The sequence below is a fragment of the Jaculus jaculus genome, chromosome 18 (assembly GCF_020740685.1).
Source record: "Jaculus jaculus isolate mJacJac1 chromosome 18, mJacJac1.mat.Y.cur, whole genome shotgun sequence".
Taxonomy (NCBI): domain Eukaryota; kingdom Metazoa; phylum Chordata; class Mammalia; order Rodentia; family Dipodidae; genus Jaculus; species Jaculus jaculus.
Window position 1 is genome coordinate 9,066,553 of NC_059119.1, and position 14,443 is coordinate 9,080,995.

The following is a 14,443-nucleotide window of genomic DNA, read 5'->3' on the forward strand; positions in this document are numbered from 1 at the left end:
TCACCAGGGCAATCTACTGATCCTATCCACATCTCTGACCAAAAAAAAAATAAAAAAGTCATCTTGCTAGAGCTGGGGAGATTACTCAGAAATTAAATTTGTTTGCTTGCCAAGTCGACTGGCCCAGCCAGGTTCAATACTCTAGCCACCCATGCCTGTTGAGACCCTGCCCCATACCTACACATGTATAAGTAAATAATTTATTTTAAAATTCATCTTGATGAATCCTGTCTTTCAAATATGGTCAGGGTTAGGGTCAAATAAGAGTGGGAATTACAAAACTAGGAGAGTGACAGAGAGAGAGGGAGAGAATAGGCGTGCCAGGGCCTCCAGCCACTGCAAATGAACTTCAGATGCAAGCGCCCCCTTGTGCATCTGGCTAACGTGGGTTCTGGGGAATCGAGCCTTGAACTCAGGTCCTTAGGCTTCACAGGCAAACGCTTAACTGCTAAGCCATCCCTCTAGCCCCCAGTCATTATTTTTTGCACCATGATATAAGCATCTGAGTTTTCTGCTTCCACCCTAGTTATGTGTGCTGCACACAAGGTTGAGGGTGGGGAGAGGTGAGTCATGGGAAGGAGCACTCTGAGTGTATTTTAGGACAAGGAGAATACTTCTAACCAAATTTCCTACAGTTTTTCACTTCTATTAAGAACTCAATAGGCTTTTGTGGACTAAGTGGGGAGGTAAATAAATACACAGGGCACTGATAAAAAACCCAAAACACATTCCAAATTCCAAACAGTCAATTCACCAGTGGCCCAGCAATACTTTCTCATGAGAAGATACCTGGTTTCACTTAGGTCTTATGTCCTTGCTAATTACTGAACAAAAGCTAAGCAGTCACCAAAAAGTTAAACAGAATGACTGCATGCTAAATGACTTCGGAAGCCGAAGAGCAGGCATGTGGCTTCTGCTTCTCTAGTGGAGAAAGATGGACTAAGAACGTAATCAGTGTTTGGAACTTCCACAGCTTGTTGTGCTGAAGCAACTGCACCATAAGGAACCTAATTCTTCCTATGCTTATAAAAAATAAAATAAAATTTTCATTTTTCCTTTAAAAAAAGATTTTATAGATCAATTCCAGAAAAAGAAAACATTTAGAAAAATCTCCCTTTTCCTCACTGAAAGAATTAAACTTAGAAAATGGGCTCACCATATGCTTTTAGATTCAATGTGCCACCAATACTCCTTTACCTCTAGGACAAGTAAAATTCAGTGACTCCTACCCTGCTACTTGTAACCTATATGACTTGGGGCAAGTGCCTTAATTTCTCTCAGTTAAGATTTCCTTACTAGCAAAATGATAATCATAGTATTCATTTCAATCGCTGTGTGCATAGATACCAGAGAGTGAGTATATGTATGATACTAATAAAGATAAAATGGTTCATCACTCTTTTTAACTTCCTTTTACTATTTTTATTTTATTTATATGAGGTTCACATGTATCCCTAGATAGCCTCAAACTCACTGTATAGCACAGAATGACCTTGAACTTTAGATCTTCTTGTGTTTACCATTTCAGTACTGGGACTACAAGAGTATGCCACTATGCCAGGTTTATAAAATGTTTGGATGAAACGTAGGGTCCCTTGCATGCTAGACAAGCACTGTACCAACTGAGGTGCCTCTACAGCCCTCTTTTATTTTATTTTATTTTATTTTATTTCATATATATATATGGTTTGTTTGTTTGTAGAGGTAGGGTGTCACTCTAGTTCAGACTGAACTGGAATTCTCTCTGTAGTGCCAGGGTGGCCTCAAACTTAGTGATCCTGCTACCTCTGCCTCCTGAGTGCTGTGATTAAAGGTGTGAACCACCATTCCTGCCTTATCTTATTTTATTTTTAAAGCTGTTTTTATCATGGAAGAGTTAAAAAATAACCCATCATCCAATACATCTGGCTAGCATGCCTTCTTTCTACCATCCAGTTACCCAAACATGCAAAGCAACTAAAATAGCTCTTGTGTCTGGTTAAAAAAACAAAACAAAAAAACCTTTGCTGCCAGAAATTAAGATGATTATTATAATCCCTCATTTTCCATTTACAGATAATGAAACTGAATTCTGGAGAAGTTTAGTGGTTGGGTGAAATCATTTGCGTGGAAGAGTGCAGGTCAACTGTTTTAAAACACCAAAGGCAAAATTTAACAGATTTTCAGCAGCACAGCTTCATAGAGTGGGGACTCTTTTTGTGTGAGTCAGTACTCAGAAAAGCAGTCATTGCCATCTTTACTAGAATGGCCGTGGCCGCCCAGAAGAGACACCGAGACTGCTGATGCTCCCCACAGAAGAAGAGGCAGGGAAACACCTTCACTTGAGATGCCAGCGAAACCATGCACGGGCTGTGTGCAGGGAGGCGTGAAACCTCACGGCTTCAGGTGGCGCACTGAGGAAGCAGAGGGAGGAAGACAGAGGACAGGGAAGTGCCTTCCATCTAGCCACTGGGATGTCACTGTCCACATTCACATGAGACCTCTCCATGTGGCTGCCGTGGGATGTCCATCCTCCTGAACGTAACCCCTCCTCCATGTTCTGTCAGCCCAATACAGGGTTGGATAGATGGCTTAGCAGTGAAGGCACTTGCCTATGAAGTCTAAGGACCCACATTCTACTCTCCAGATCCCATGTAAGCCAGATGAACAAAGGTGAGGCAAGTGCAAGGTCACACGTGTCCACGACGTGGCATAAGCATCTGGAGTTCCATTGCAGTGGCCGAGGTCCTGGCATGCCAGTTCTCTTCCCCGCCGCCCCCCATAAAAAATAAATAAATAAAAGAGAAAGAAAGCCCAATACAGTAATTGTTTCACCAAGGCAAACTCTGTTGGAATGAGCCTCTAATTTGTTGAGGTGCCCTGCTTTGGGGAAGAAAACACTGGTAAAATTCTCCCCAGAAAATTATTGCAAAAGACTCTCTCTCTATATATATAAACAATCCGGCAGGTATTAAAATAAAGCTTGACTCTGGACCTGAGAATTTCATCAATTGTCAGCCTGCATGGTTGCTATTGAACTCCAGATGACATATCAGAGAAAATCACAGAAAGTCCCTCACATCAATGAGTTGCTTATGGAAACTTTGTGTCATCATTGTCATAGGTTTTGCACATGCCAACCTCTTACCTGTTCCTGTTTCTAATGAAGTTCTCTGCTTTTATCTGTATTTGTGTTACTGCTTTTATCTGTGTTTGGAAGTAAGATATGTGTGAGGATCGCCTGTGGGTGCAGGTTATCTCATCCTAGATAGGACTGTTAGAGAAATTATACAGAAAAAGGGAAGAAAACAAATGGGCCCAGCACAATGATGTTGGTATAATGCAGCATGTGATAACGTATCATCCAACTGGACCCTACTGACTTCTTCAGTTAGTCTCCTATACACAACAGACTTCTATCAAGGATGAACCAAGTGTGTTCTGTATTTGTATTTTACCATGCTGCTCACCATCTCTTTAAGACTTTTTACAGGAAATAATAGACACTGAAGGTATGTTGAGTGAGTAAGTGAATGAGTAAATGAATGGACGGAGCTGCTTCAGCCATCGACTTGTACATCATCTATCTAGAAATGAGCTGCTAAGACGAAGGCACCAGCAAGGTGTCTACTAAGCACTAAAAATATGAGTGTTCTAAATTAAGATGGGATACAAGTACAAAATGTACCTAAGATACATGCCTTAGCATAAAAAAATGGTAAACATCTAATTAGTAGCTTTTATATGATTAATGATTGAAATGATAATATTTTGTAGTAAGTTGCACTAAATGATATACTTTAAAATTATTTCAACCTGTTTCATTGTTTGGGTCTACTTTTTATTAACATGTCTACTAGAAGATTTGAAGTTTATGCATCATTCCCTTCCGTTTCTGTTAGCCAGCAATTTGTTCCAGCCATTACATCCTGGGGCGCTAGCTTTTCTGTTCCAATTTCATTATTAAAACTGGTGTTGGAGCTGGAGAGGTGGCTCCGCAGTTAGAGGTGATTGCTCTGGAAGCCTGCTGACCCAAGCCTGATGCACTAACTCACACAAAGCAGCACACAAGTGTGTGATCCCAAAGTGCCTGTTCAGTGTAGAACAGAAAGAGGGCTCTAGTGCTCATGGGCCAGCTAATCTACCCTCCCCAGCAGCGGAACCAGAGAAGCCATTTCAAACAACCAATACCCTTAAATTGTCCTCTGACCTCTAACAAACACACTGTATGTGCATGCCAATACATACGCACATAGATATATATGTACTCACACACAAAAATTAAAAATAATAAAAATGACAAGTCTTAGTCTCTCTCTTTGTTTTATGTTAACAAGCTGGGTTTTAAATACAGGTTTCTTAATGCCAATCTGCTATTGAGAACACAATCAATCATTTAAGGTTGAAAATTTTAATGTTCAGATGTAAAATTGTTCACATCTAAATTAAAAAATTGGGGTTTTTTTTGGTTTTTTTTTTTAGATCCTTCCCTGGTGAGAAGCTACTACTACTCTCCAAGTCCATTACATACTCCAGTTTTGCAAGATGAGGTCAAACCTCTTCCTCCTGGCTACCAAGTATTCAAGACACTTTGCCACCTACCTTTATTCCACCCTGTGCTACTCCAGACATTGCTGTTCAGATTCCATTTCTTCTTCCTGCCTATTTCACAGGAAAGAGGACTGGGTCTTTATCTATGCTGGTATCTCCACTTGGAATTCTGTGGGTTTGTTGGTTTTTTTTTTCAGAACCAACTTTTGGCCAATTTTCAAGACTCAACCTAACTATTGCTAATATCATGCTGAATTCTAAACTCTTCCAATACCATAGAGGTTTCTCCCTTTGTATTCCAAAACACTAATATTCCATTTGAATATTATTGTGAAAGGCCTCTCTGTTTTCTAATTGAATGAGTATGCTTTTCCCTATATATTCCAAAGCACCTAAATGGAAAACTAATAAAGAAATTTTCAAATATGAATGAGAACTCTGTGCATTTAGGTTAGGCTTTGGGGGCTGAATTTAGCCACATTATATTAGCAGCTGGAAGATCCAGACCTCTAGAAGTTTATAACACAGGAAGAGAAAGATTTACCTTGGAGCTATATTCTCTTCTAGCAAAAACATTTCTGACTTATTTTGAAAATCCCTTCCCTACCACGAGAGGAAAGTGGCCAAGGCGCTTACTGAGCACAGTTGTTGTTTTGTGTATTAAGGGTAAGCAAGGGATTTTTTTTTTCTTTGTCTTTTGGTCTTTCACAAGGGAAAGAGAAGGAAGAATGAGACTTTAAAGGCTGTCTGTATTTATAATCGAAAATATCCTTATTTGATAACAGATGATCAATTAAATTGAAGTGTGAAATCTGAACAGCGTTCTGTCAAAAAGCAAAGTCATTAGTGGAGCTGACAGAAAGCAGCACTTCTTGCAAACAGCAAGAGTCCCCTCGAAAGCCTTCTTGCTTGGCAATGAGGCTTTGCTAAATCTGGCTCCCTGATTTTGCGTGTGGGCACAATCAGCATTGTATGTAGTAGAGAAGTATTATAATTAAATGTCCACCCACTTTTTCCTTTTTGACGCAAGTCTCCCATGAAACATACTAAAATAAGTTGCATCAAGAAAGATAGATTTTTGATGAGTAAGTCAATGCACGGAGGAAGTTAGATTTTTACTTAGAGAAACTGCCCTCATGACAGAAGTATTTCAGGCCTGGATCATTAACACTGTCATATTTAATGGTAATTAATATGGTAATACCCATGGGGTAAACCCAGGATTTCGCAATTTTAATTAGTAGCAATGGCAGAGCTCAGCATGCACTGGTTTGCTAAGAACAAATTATAATATGGTCAAAAGACAGATGGGGTATGGTGGCACAGGCTGAAATGCCAACACTGAGGTAGCAGAGGCAGAAGGGAACACTACAAATTCACGGCCAGCCTGATAGCAACCTCTAGATCAGCCTGAGCTATACAGTAAGACCCTGTCTCAATAATTGGAATTAAAAATTTTGAGAAGTAATGGCATCATCATAAACAGGCATAACTGACATACATTATCATAAATAATCCACTTATTGAGTGTGATGACATTCTTCTGAATAATAGTTAAATCACAAAACAAAATCTAGAAGGTGTATTTCAGAAGTGGCCTACCACTTTGAAAATATTAATAAATTGTCAGACTTTGAGGAAGATGTGGGGCAGGTATTCAGTGTCTTCTCTTGATAATTAATGACAGTGGCATTTACTCATACTAATAGAGAAGAAAATATATTCAGTATTCATGTGCAGCAGGGAAAGGAGGCATTCTGCTTAATAACTAGGCTCAGACATATTCACAAGGACCCATTGCTGGAATCCTACAAATCAATTATGTAGCAAGAAAGAAAACTGAGTTGGTGTGCCAGTGTTTTCCTACAACACATAGGGAATGTTGGGTCCTAACAACACTGCCTTTGCCCGCAGAGAAGGCTAAAAGCAGCATAGACTCTTTATTCCTTAGTATTATGGATAGCTGGATTTTAATACCGAATTTCTAGTTTGACTTCCTGCCCAATAGGTACAATTAGTAGGAGGCAGGAACATAAATGTCGCAGTAGCTCAATATGACAATGAGATCCAAACGCCACGATGGTGACTAAGAGCTAATCATTCCAATAAGATGACTTTTAAAATTCCGCCCGTCTGCCCCCCATCACTCCTACCATGACCCCAGGAATCCCAAGGCAGGATAATAAGTCCTCTGGTGGTCAAAGTAGGAAAAGCAGTGTACAAGTTCTCAGGTCAGCATAACTGAGATACAATCAGCAAAGAGGTGAGCTCTCTAGTTACTGGCACTACCCGGGTTTCAAAACCATCATTTCATCATGTGGCACCAAACTAAATGAGATAGCAGTAAATTTCAGATGTGATTCCTATAGAAAAAAATGAGAATGTGCAAATCCAATTTATGGGTCATTTGGCTTGTCATTTCTATTTTCTATTTGAAATACCCCAAATCCCTGAGGTTTTGTAGCTTTTCCCATAAAATTTCTGAATACTTGCTTTGGTACACTGTGTTCAGTTCCATTTTTCACTATCTTTCTGTAAAAGTTGCACGTTAAACATTATTTAAAGAGTTCCTTTAACTGTATGGCATTTTTCTTCAAAGATCTGAATAGAATTCTTTAAAAATGGACTTGTTTCTCCATTTAAGTTTTACTTGAACAAGTTCACTGATTTTAGATTTCTCTGACAAATATAGTTGAGGTAGCAAAACCTAGATATGTTGAAAATAGCTTTTACTTGAAGTCATTTAGAATCTAAGACTTCCTGTCCTGATATATCAAAGTGGGTAGTTTGGGAATTAGATGAGCGCATGTGCAGGTCTGTGGAGAGTTATCATGGATGGGTGAGAGGACTGGTAAGCAAGCCGTGCAAAAAACTTCACAGTGTCCTCAGAAACTAATTTATTAAAGCTTTCCCATTTCCAAAGATTGTCACAGATACTTCCGTTTCAGGATTTGTTGAAAATTAATGATTCTTCCCAGTATTGCTTTCATTAGGTAGTTCTTTTTCAAAAAGTGTTTGCCTGAGAGATAAATACATATCTCTTGTGAAGAAGAAAAAAAAAGCATGTCAAGCAGTTATACCTCAAAACTTATTTTCTCCTGTTTCTATATTTCTTAGAAATCGCAAAGCCTCTCAATTGAAGAAAAAAAAAAAAAAACAATTTGGAAGAAACCTTAGACATTATCTTCTCTGAACTTCATCTCATAGATAAAGCAAATTCAATCCCAAGTAGAGACATGCCATAGATCAAAGGTGGCCACAGTATTTTGCTATTCCTTTCATGGAGTTCTGAGCTCTCCACGCTTTCTCCCCTTGTGTCTGGAAGGCTATGTCATGTCTCTAACCAAAGAACAGCAGAAGCAGATTTCTCCCAAATGCTGCGCCCAGCCCTAAGAGAACAGCAGCTTCTATTTTCTGTTGCTTGTTCTCGATGGGGAAGGATAGAAAGGCAGGGAACGTTAAGGGGGAATAAGAGTATGCAAAAGCCTATTGCTCTATGGGGATCAGGTTTAAGTATCCCACTGGCTCAAAGTCACAAATTTCATCATTTCTAACTAGACTACATGCAAACTGACCAAGCCATCTACTTCCTTTCCTGAGAAAACATCACAAGCCTAATATTAAGCCATGTTTACAACCAAACTTGTCTTCACCTCGCTCTGACTTATATACAGCAAAAGTTACTTTGACCTTTTCTAGCCTGTTTTCATCTTACCAGCTCTGCTCTGTCAACCTCTACAATGAGGTCATAAACCACTCATTTAATTACATTTAAAGAAAAGTTCTGCGTATAAAAATAAGTACATCAAAACATTTTTACTTATCCTTTTACACTTAGATCAACATTGTACTCTTTGAACAAAATAACTTCAAAAGCCACCCGAATGAATCATCTACATAGCGATTGCTAAGACACTCAAAAGTAACTCTCTCTCTCCTGAGAAGCTCATATCATGTCTTGTGTGTAAACCACTGCCAATTTCTTAGTAAACCTCAACTTTGCTTCAGACTGACCCCTTGTGAAAATTATCTTCAGTGGTGTAAGAGAAGACCCTAACTTCTCCTGAGGAGAAATCTCTGGAAAGAATGCCTCAGGCTGTACAGCCAGTTATATTGAGTTTCATCTCCTGCTGGTGCTGACACTGGAACGTGTCATCTTAGAAACAAAACTACCCTATGAGAAGCTGAAGTCATGTGGAAAGGCCATGCTGTGGCACTCCAGCCAACAACTGCACACCTGCCCATTTATAATTAACATGAGTGCTCATGGGAGTGTGCCATCTTGCATGTCCAACGGAGGCAAATTATTGGCAAACTCCATCCCTAACCAATGCCTGTAAGCAATCCATTACTGAGAAACCCAAGGCAATAATTACCCAGGTTTGAACCAACCCATAAATTTGTTAGAAGTAATAACAAATAGTTCCTTTAAGCTACCAAGTGAAAGAAATTTTGCATTTAGTAAAATCTCATTGAAATTGAAATAGCTTACACCACAGCTCCTTCAAACTACAAGTGAGACCTAAATTCAGATATCATTTCAGATCTACTATAAATGCTTCATATGGTTTTAAAAGGACATGTGGATTTAAATAAAACCCATTCTCAATCTTCTAGAAGCTTATAATTCTAAAAGCTTTTATTCTTAAATGCTCACATGGAATATGAAATTGTCAAAACCTTCAACATTTAAAACAATATCTAAAAGCTATGTCTACATAATAGCTTATACAACCATTGCTTTGTTAAAGAATTAATATAGTTTTCATAAATATTCTTGAAGGCAGTGCTTTAGTGTCATGAAACAAAGAGTTACTTAGGAAAACTTATTTGTAGAAATGGATTCTGGCTCAGACAGAACAAATGTTTTTTATTGTAAGATCTTTCAAGTACATAAAATCACCAAAAAGAATTTCCTATTGACCTTTTCTTAAAAAAAAAAAAAGTTGTTTTGAAGCAAGTTAGAAAGACAGGGGAAATTAAGGTGACATGGGAAGGAAAAGCAGTCTCCTCACCCCAGGGTCTAGCTGAAGCTTCTCACCAATTAAGAGTCAATGATTCCCACACAGTTAGTAAAATTTGATGTGAAGATTGCCTGCACAGAAACAACATTCCACTTATATAGAGATAATCCAAATAAGAATGGTAAAATGGAAATGAACCCCACTTGAGACCTAAGTATATAAGACCTTTGAGTATAGGCTTACTTCTTTCCCTGAGATTTTCTTGGAATTCCATGAACCAAACTATAAACTTCATTTATGATTTAAAAAAAAAAAAAAAAAAAAAAAAACAAGGCCGGGCGTGGTGGCGTATGCCTTTAATCCCAGCACTCAGGAGCCGGAGGTAGGAGGATCGCTGTGAGTTCGAGGCCACTCTGAGACTACATAATGAATTCCAGGCCAGCCTGGGCTATAGCAAGACCCTACCTTGAAAAAATAAAACAAAAAACTCAAAATCAAACAAACAAACAAACAAAAAACATGCCTTGACTCACTTGTACAATGTTGTGATCCATGTTTACCTTATCTGCAGGTACCACTTGCTGATCTTCCTAAATTCCTTAACAACTCTTTGATATGTAATATTAGAAGGTATGAAAATCGTGCATTCATATCTACTATAAGGACATTTTGAGAAGCCCACACCAGTACCTGGGCACGGGCACATCTCATCCTTTCCCTGGGAGCTTCCCTTTCTGTTAACTCTCCAATTTAAATCTGTGCTGAAAACTGGTACTCTTAAATTCCAGCTCTGCTTCATAACTGGTCTTGAGATTCTTTTCTATGGTACAATTAAGAATTCTGGAGCCGGGCGTGGTGGCGCACGCCTTTAATCCCAGCACTCAGGAGGCAGAGGTAGGAGGATCTCCGAGTTTGAGGCCACCCTGAGACTACATAGTGAATTCCAGGTCAGCCTGAGCCAGAGTGAGACCCTACCTCGAAAAACCAAAAAAAAAAAAAAAAAAAAGAATTCTGGTTTCTGGGGCTTGGGAGATGGCTCAGTGAATGAAGGACTTCCTGTGCAAGCATGAGAACCTGAGTTCAGATCCCCAGCACTCATAAAATATGAAGCTATAGTTCTATTATCTATATTCCCAGCATGCACAGGGCAGGGAAGGCTTTAGAGATAGGAGAATTGCCTCAGGAATCTCAGGTCCAGCTATCCTGGCAAACATACCAGTGAACAGCTAAAGACCTTTCCTCAGGCAAGGCAGAAGGTCAGAACCAACACATGAATTTGTTCTGTAAGTACCATATGCTCACACTTGTACATATGATTACACGCACGCACACACACGAGGTCTCTGAAATGAACTCCTCAGATTGTTTCAGACAAACAGCAGTGTGGACCTGGAAGCTATATCTTCAGGCCCATCTCACTGACAGTGTGACCAGGGCATCTTTATCCAGTTAGCACCACATGGTATTTGTTTATTCATAGAAACACTAAACCAAATAACAGGAATAAGAATGAAGTTGTGGGGGCTGGAGAGATGACTCACATGTTAAGGCATTTGGCTACAGAACCTAAGATATGGGTTTCATTCCCCGTCACCAACCTAATGCCAGATGCACACAAATGGCTTGCATCCAGAGTTCACATACAGCAGCTAAAGGCTCTGGCACACTCATACTCTCTTTCTCTCTCCCAAACCCTCTCTCTCTGTATCTCTCTGCTTGCAAATACATGACTTAAAAAAATAAAATTGTATCAACAGAAAAAAAAATTGCTATTGAGGTATCTCACATGCAAGAATTCTATTTTTTATAATTTGGTATACTTCCTCTTAGAAACAAAGTTTTGACAACTGCCATAGACTAAGGTAAATCAGATGCCTCTATACCCTGTTCCCATTTGCTCTTACCTTCTAGTTTTAATGTTCTCTTGTGAGTATCAATAAATATTTCAGTAATGAGGATATGAGAGAATAGACAAAACCAGCTGAACAATAAATGACTGAATCAGATTATTGAAAATCACAAATGTGTACTCAGCACTCCCACTAAATATCCTGGTTTGGATTTTATACGTTTACTTCTGAAAAAGGTGAAATAGAATTGTAACAATTTCCCTATCTTCTAGAGTTATTAGGAAATTCAAAGATTTCAAAGCAAAGAAATGGGGCAATTTTAGGGCTGAAAAAAATCTTAGTAGTCATGTATTCATCCATTCTGTTCATTTTGTAATTGTGGTGACAAAACCCAGAGAGTTTACAGGAAAAACTGCTAGCTGTAGCAGAAACCTTCCCCCTAATGAATTTTCATTAAAGTTATTAGGAAATACCTTTGTGTTATTAGGTGCTTCAAATACAACGATTCTAATTCAGGTGGTGATTATTACTTGCTCACAAGTTTTACAAGCAAATTAGGCTACAAAAAACACATGTTACTGCAAAGTTCATGACTGTGAAGGGAAGGGCAGCAGGTACAGTATGAACACAGATGATCAGTATACACACCAACCATGAAAAAACGGTGCGTCCACACTTGTTGAAGGAAAGCTAACTCTCAGCTCTGGCCAGTAAGCCCACAATCCATATTCTCCATCCCACAAGAGTCACTTGTTTCTGACCTTGTGAGCACTGTCCTCCTATCTGTGTGACAAATCCTTGCATTCTGGCTCTCTGTTCACTCCAGTTGTGTGACTGATGCCCACAGTACCATGCATATGCTCTACAACCCATCTCCCGGGAACTGCTCTTCTCCAGGCCCTCAAAGGTTTTCTTAGTGATGATGTGCCATCACACTCTCAAAATTTCCATTTTGGGTCATTTTCATTTCTGTAGTTTTGAAGCAGTGGGAGTCATGGCTTTATCGTCTCCTCTTTCCACGAGCACTGTCCTTACTTACTTCTTCGTGGTTCTCTCCATATCCTACTGTCTAGCTCCTTACTCATGGCACACAGGTGAGTATGTCTTGAAAGGATATAGTAAAACACCCAAGAAAAGAAGGCACAGAAACAGTAGCATGTATGAGATAATGGATCTTTGATTCTTTTAAGCTATAATTGAATGAGAAGAAAATATGTGTAAGGATGAAATTAAAGATGGGTATGTAGCTAGTTCTTTTGTACAGCCCTGATAAACTAAACATTAAAATTTAAAAAAAATAGACAGTGCACTGAGCGTGGCTTCATAGGCCTTTGCAAATGAACCACTTCTGTTACAAGCCAAAGGGGGTTGCTTTACACTGATTGACACACACACCTTCATATTCCATTGCCTAAATGTGTGGCATTTGTACACATTGGCAAACATTTTTATATGAGTACAATTCAACTGTAAATGGAGACTGGAGTCTTGTCTTCCTGGATTTAAAGTGGTTGCCATGTGGCACACTTACCTCCACAAGCCTGCTGGTATGTTCATGAAATATTGCGGCATATTCTTTTATTTCCTTTTCCCGGCCATTCCTAGCAGCTTCAATGAGAACCAAAAGTGGAACTGTTGTATCCAAGAAAGAGTCCGAGACATGATCTATAATAGCCTTTCGGAGCTGAGAAGAAATTAAAAAAAAAAAAAATCAAGCTTTTTTTTTGATCCTTCTCCAGGAAAAAGTTCATGTTATGACCTAGTCTCACAAACTGTATCATCACAAAATGCAATTTTTTTTTTTTTTTTTTTTGCTTTTTTGGGGTAGGGTCTCACTCTGGTCCAGGCTGACCTGGAATTAACTATGTAGTCTCAGGGTGGCCTTGAACTCATGGCGATCCTCCTACCTCTGCCTCCCTAGTGCTGGGATTAAAGGCATGTGCCACCACGCCGGCAACAAAATGCATTTTATATTCCCTCTTTTTGATGTGCGTGCACGTGTGCACACATGTGTGTGTATATAGCGTATGATGTGTGTGGTATGTGTATACAGATATTTGTATATGAATGTGCAAGTGTGTGGATGTGAGCTGTCCTGCTTTACCCCTTTTTGCTTATTTCTTGGACACAGGGTCTCTCATACCTGCAATGGACACTTTGCAGTTAGATTGGCTGACCAGCAAGTCTCTTTCTATGCAAGGGTTCCAGGCATGTGTGGCTATGCCTGGTAATTCCACATGGGTTCAGAGATTGAATTCATATATTTATCTTTGCATCACAAGTGTTCTTGCCCATTAAACCATCTTCCAGCCATATTGTATACAGTTCACATACAACCCTTAACATAAAAATATTTAACACAGTGTGCAAAGGTCCTTTATAATTTAAACAAACAAAACACCCAGCAGAAAAGTCATCTTGCAATAATCCCCTTACTCTCAAAAGTCACTATATTGCATTTTGCCCAGAAGTCAACATATTATTTGTAATTTTGCTCTTTTTTCTCAAAGAATTACATGACTAGAATGTTCATGAATGTGTACAATTAACATGTACACATTGTATTTTAATAATTACAAAATTATAAAACATTTTCTACCTTATTGTAGGAACTGAGGATAAATTTTGATTAGCTAAATTATAGACTTCATGGTAATTAAACCAAGTTAGATCACCAGTTGTACCAGATGATAACAGATTAATAGAGCAAGAAGAATAATAAATGAGTTTGATGTCCAATTTTCTCCATGTGCATTAATTGTTCTTGCCCCCACACCTTAAATTATTAAACAACTATAACATTCTGCTACAATTAGTTCTTTTAAATTAAATTACATGTAAGCTTGTAAATGACAATTAGATAATTACTCTACTCAGCAGATATTTTCTGAGATTTAAAACCATACTGAAAAACTAATTCATTGTGTTTATGTGATATTGAGCCTTTGGGGATTACAATGTCCTGAAATGTTTTATTAACACTGTCAATGACAATGAATGTGCTTAAAGGCTTTTTGATCAACCCCCTCATTTAGGTTAATAATCTCTATACATGATATGAAGAGATAAACAAGTAACAGGAAAACTGCAATTTTCCTT

General features: G+C 38.7%; 1 protein-coding gene across 1 annotated transcript in view; it reads right to left on the reverse strand.

The window, feature by feature from the left end:
* The window catches only part of Ctnna3 (catenin alpha 3), a 1,402,587-nt gene that overhangs the window by 624,303 nt on the left and 763,841 nt on the right, over positions 1 to 14,443 (reverse strand). The window contains exon 9 of the mRNA XM_045137244.1: positions 12,876 to 13,028. Coding sequence (XP_044993179.1) covers positions 12,876 to 13,028 — 153 coding nt within the window. The remainder of the gene's footprint in view (positions 1 to 12,875; positions 13,029 to 14,443) is intronic.